General features: G+C 37.8%; 1 protein-coding gene across 1 annotated transcript; it reads right to left on the reverse strand.

The window, feature by feature from the left end:
* Positions 1–57: 57 nt before the first annotated feature.
* Positions 58–2,005, reverse strand: LOC101293486 (F-box/LRR-repeat protein At4g14096-like). The gene is made up of 4 exons (XM_004298707.1): positions 1,982–2,005; positions 845–1,818; positions 522–692; positions 58–427 (listed from the first exon to the last, which is right to left on the reverse strand). Exons 2-4 carry the CDS (start codon positions 1,799–1,801, stop codon positions 128–130), a joined length of 1,428 nt encoding a protein of 475 aa, XP_004298755.1. The 5' UTR covers positions 1,802–1,818; positions 1,982–2,005; the 3' UTR covers positions 58–127.
* Between the last annotated feature and the right edge of the window lie 2,864 nt (positions 2,006–4,869).

Consider the following 4,869-nt stretch of genomic DNA (forward strand, 5'->3'; position numbering starts at 1 on the left):
AAAAAANAAAAAAAAAAAAAAAAACCCGGGGAAACTCGGGAAGTTAGAGATCAAAAAGGCAGAAATGAAAACACTTGCTTAGTTAAATGTACAAAAGTGCATATGAGGTTATATTCCCAAAGAAGAATCAAACCATTGTCTCAAACTGAATCTTACAAGTCTCGGAACCCCTGGGGAAGTTTGAAAATTTTGACCATAAGGCAATAGTAGACCGTAGCTCCATCTCTTCGTTACTGAAGTGATTATAAATAGTCACCTTATTCAAAGCCTTGCCATGCTTCACCAAGTACATTGCAACTTCCATGTCATCTGGACACCCCTGAAAATCCCATAGGCAAATAGTCTTGAGGTGTGAAATCAAACAAACAGGCACAGACTCTGGTGCATCCCATCCGTGTTCAAGCTCGACATCATCACAGTAGCTTTTCTGCTAGATATGATTTGAAATAAGTGAGTATATTGAAACCTTTCTAAATTATACCGGTATCATTTGGCAAAAGGGTAGTTCCAGATATACTTACATTTCCATAAAAAATTTCCGTAAAGGCTGATATCTTGAGATGTTCCAAATTTGGTGATATCTTGAGCAGAGTTGTCAGTGATTGCAAATAGCGACAAGTTTGAAGTTGTAGCTCCAAGTGGTTCAAATTACCAAATGTCAGCAGAAGACTGTGATATCTAATGTCAACAGCCTACAGATATGATAAAGTAAACAAGTAAATCAAATACTCAGGGCAAAAATAAAGATTTGCTCGACAATCATACAGTATTCCCTTAAGAAATTACAGGACATACAGAAAAAGGTTATCAACCATTGAGGGAACAAGTTAGAGAAAATACTTACCGAAAAAATTGTAGATGAAACTGTCAGGGATCTGGCATGACAAATATCTGCAAAAAGCTGACATATGCGATCTGGGAGGCCAAGAAAATAATCACGGTCCTCAAGATTTTCCGTATGAAAAAATATCTTGGCTTTCCTCAGACAATTGGCATTCTTCAAAGAATAGCTCACCAGACAGTCATACTCGATATCTACCTCTTCAAGATTAGGAGTATCAGCAGTAACAAAAATTTGGCACTCATAATTCCAAGCAACTGGTACAATGAACCAAATATGCAGTCTTATTAGTTTAGGCGCAGATATAACAAGATTGTAAGCTGTCGCACCTGCAACGTCTCCATCAATAATCAGCTCTTCAAGTGCAGGGAAACAAGAAAAGAACTTCTCCATTAAGTCAGAATCAGGATGCTGAACTGTAACATGGAGAAATTTGAGAGACGGGAAACAATTTGAGCTAGGAATCGTGGCACTAAAATTTTCGCACAGCAACAGCTTCAACCTCATCAATGTGCTGCACGTGAAAAGTAGCATTGGGATCTCAAAATGTGGGCGTGTAGGTTTGCCAACCCTAAGATTAAGTTCCACAACATTATGCCTAATGGCAGTGGAAATCCAAGCATCAATGTGAGATGAGTTCATCCCACCACTAATCACATTAAGACGGAAACTGTAAATGTTTGCTTCACCACGATTGAAAAGTAGATCATCCACAAACTCTTCAAAATAACTTCGTTCATATCTTTTCCGTGAATTGACACAATGTTTGTAAAATTTCATTTCATCCAAATCTAGAACGGGAACAGAAGCCCAGACATTCTTCCAACTATGTGATAAAACACTGGTCTGGACAGCCTCTAAGGTTGTAAGGAAGGAGAGTATATGGCAAAGAACTGCTTCTGGCAACCCACTAATCCTATCTTCAATTCTTCGTTTGTGATGCACTAAACTTGAAGCCATTTAGTATGTGAACTTCTCTGGTAAAAACCCAATTGCAATTTCTTCTTAGAATTTGTATTTCGTTGTCAGAATTATCTAAAAGTTGATCACTTTAACACAAACTCTTAAGAATTGAAGTTCATGGATCCAAGATATACAAAAGAGTAAAGAACTCAGAAACAAAAGAGCCTCCGAAAGTACCTGAAATATGAACTGAACTGTGGCACTAGTTAGAAACCCAGTTACAAAGCTCAACTTGAATCAAGTCGACTGCATTTGGGCTTCGGTTATATATTCATATGAGAACGTATAAAATAGTAAAGATTAACCGAGAAGAATAGAGATTTAGCAAGTACCTGATAGGCTGATATAACCGTGAAGCTAGTTCTCGGCGGCCGTGTTTCATCGCTGAGAAAGTAGGACAAGGAAACTGCGAGTTCTCCAAGTAGGTTAATAGAATAATAGGTGATCAATGAGAGTCGGTGTGGGTAAGTATGAAAACAACGACATGTAGCTTTACTTTTATTCCGGAAGGTTTTCGGCAAAGTAAAATATCGACGATAATTAAAATTTCGATCGTTTAAAAATTGGATGTTTAGATAGAAATATTCGGAAAGTATTGATATTGATAAAATTTCAAGGAAAAATAGGTGAAAATTTATATGGATATATATATATATATATTAAAATATGCTTGTATTGGACAAAAGGTGTCATTAGCAGGGTTAGTTGAGGAGTATTTCGAGTCCCTGTGCAACCAGGTTCGATTCTACAAAGGTGAATATCGTGAAAATTTCGTCAAGTTTCGAGAATCTTGAACGAGAAGGTGTTGGTATGTTTTGATTATATCGGGAGGCTGAAAAAACGAAATTTTCGGTACACGACGTGTGTACTTACTTTTTTTTTCCGATAAACAAAATAAGGAAACTTACAAACTAAAACCTCTACTACAACGTGAGTTTAAGATCAAACAAAAAGGCCGAATTGGCTTTTGGAGGTAAAGTATTAGACCAACTGCCAAGAGAAATTTTATGACATATATCAGCTAAAGCATCAACCAAGAAATTTGTCTCACGTTAAACATGAGAAAATTCGATTTCTGCAAATTGAGTAGCCAACATCTTGATATCTTTGATCAAAGTGGAGATCCGCCGGGGGGTGTTAATCTTGTTGTTGATGCAGTCAATTAGAACTTTAGAATCACCCTCGACTTTGATATGGTTAGCTTGATGGATTAAGGCAGCTTTGGAGCTTTAAGGGCGAAAGCCTCGGCACAAAGCACATTTGAATGTCCTAAAACTTTTGTTGAAGCAATAATAGGGTAGTCGTGAGAATCTCTGATCACAAAACCTGTATAAGCTTTTTGATCATGGATAACAGAAACATCAAAATTCAGTTTTAAAAAAGAAGGTAGCGGAGGGTGCCATTTAATAAGTCTAGAACAAGACCTTTGATTCTTAAAGTGAACTTGTGAAGCATTATTCTAGATCATGAAAGCAACAGTATAGAAAACCTGAATCGTTGTTTTGTAGATATTTCTGAAAATTAAGTTATTTCTAGCATGCCAGATATTATAACAGATAAAAAGAACTTTGTTCAACGAATCTAGATCATCAAAATGTTTTGAAGCACAAAGAGAGAGCCAAGAATAAAAATCAGTAGAGGGGATAGTAATACGATAATACCAGCATAGTTCCATACCTCTTTAGCAAAACAACAATAATGAAAAAGATGATTCGTACTTTCAAGTTCATAATGACTGTGAGCCAAGAACGGTCTTTGAAGCTGATGAGAAAAAATGATATCTCTAGTTTTCAATCTTCCTCTAATTAGACTAAATATGTGGACTTGATATGTGGATTAGGATAGGGCAAATTACATATAAGTCCACTTTAAGATATTTGTTCCCACATAAGTCCACCCTAACATTTTTACCCATATAAGTCCACCCAAGCTTAAATAAGGTTTTGGTTTAAGTATTGAAGTTCAACATAATTACAGACTGCTATCCAACAAAAAAAATTAGATTTTCTCTTTTATATTTACAAAAATGCCACTAATGTAAAAAGTCAACAACCACTCTTCTCCCCGGAAAAGTCTCCGGCAGACCTCCGGCGAGGTCTCTGATGGACTCCGGCCGACCTCCGGCAATGTCTCCGGCTGAATTCCGATGAGGTTTTCAACGGTTACGAAAGCTACTACCGCCAGCAAGAAAAGCTACTATCCCTAGCTACAAAACTACTACCACAGACTATAAATGCTACTACCGCCAGCAAGAAAAATTACTATCCTTAGCTACAAAAACTATTATCCCTAGCTAGAAAAGCTACTACCACAGATTAGAAAAGCTACTACCACCGACTATAAAAGCTACTACCGCCAGTAAAAAAAGCTACTATCCCGAACTACAAAAGCTACTATCCCTAGCTAGAAAAGCTACTACCACCGACTAGAAAAGCTACTACCACTGACTAGAAAAGCTACTACCACCAGCAAGAAAAGCTACTACCATCGAATAGAAAAGCTACTACCACCGACTACAAAAGCTATTACCACCAGCAAAAAAACTACTACCACCAGCAACAAAAGCTACTCCATCAACTAGAAAAGCTACTATCCCTAACTACAAAAGCTACTACCATACATAATAAAATCTACTACTACCAAGTAATACAAAATATACTATTACAGTGTCAAAAATATACTATCGTAATGACAAAAATATACTACTACTGTGTTGGAAATATACTATCATAACCATAACCAGTCAATTGTGAGCTTGTTGAGCGTTGAGCATGTCAAGAGGACGGTTCCATTCTCGGTAGAGCCTTCGTTTCCCGACGCCGTCGATGCCAGCAACGACGGGTTTATCTAGATCGGATCTAGAGTTGAAGGCGCTAGATGGTTGAGCAGATCAAATCAGAAGGCGTCATCGTCGATCCGGAGGCTTCGTCGTTGGGCCGGCGACGTCGAGGTCGAATCAGAACAAGTCAAGGTCAAATCAGAAGAGGCCGAGGTTGAGGCCGAATTAGAAGTCTGGATCGGATCTAGAGGTGAAGGCGCTAGATGGTTGAGCGGATCAAATCAGA

The sequence above is a fragment of the Fragaria vesca genome, linkage group LG5 (assembly GCF_000184155.1).
Source record: "Fragaria vesca subsp. vesca linkage group LG5, FraVesHawaii_1.0, whole genome shotgun sequence".
Lineage (NCBI taxonomy): Eukaryota > Viridiplantae > Streptophyta > Magnoliopsida > Rosales > Rosaceae > Fragaria > Fragaria vesca.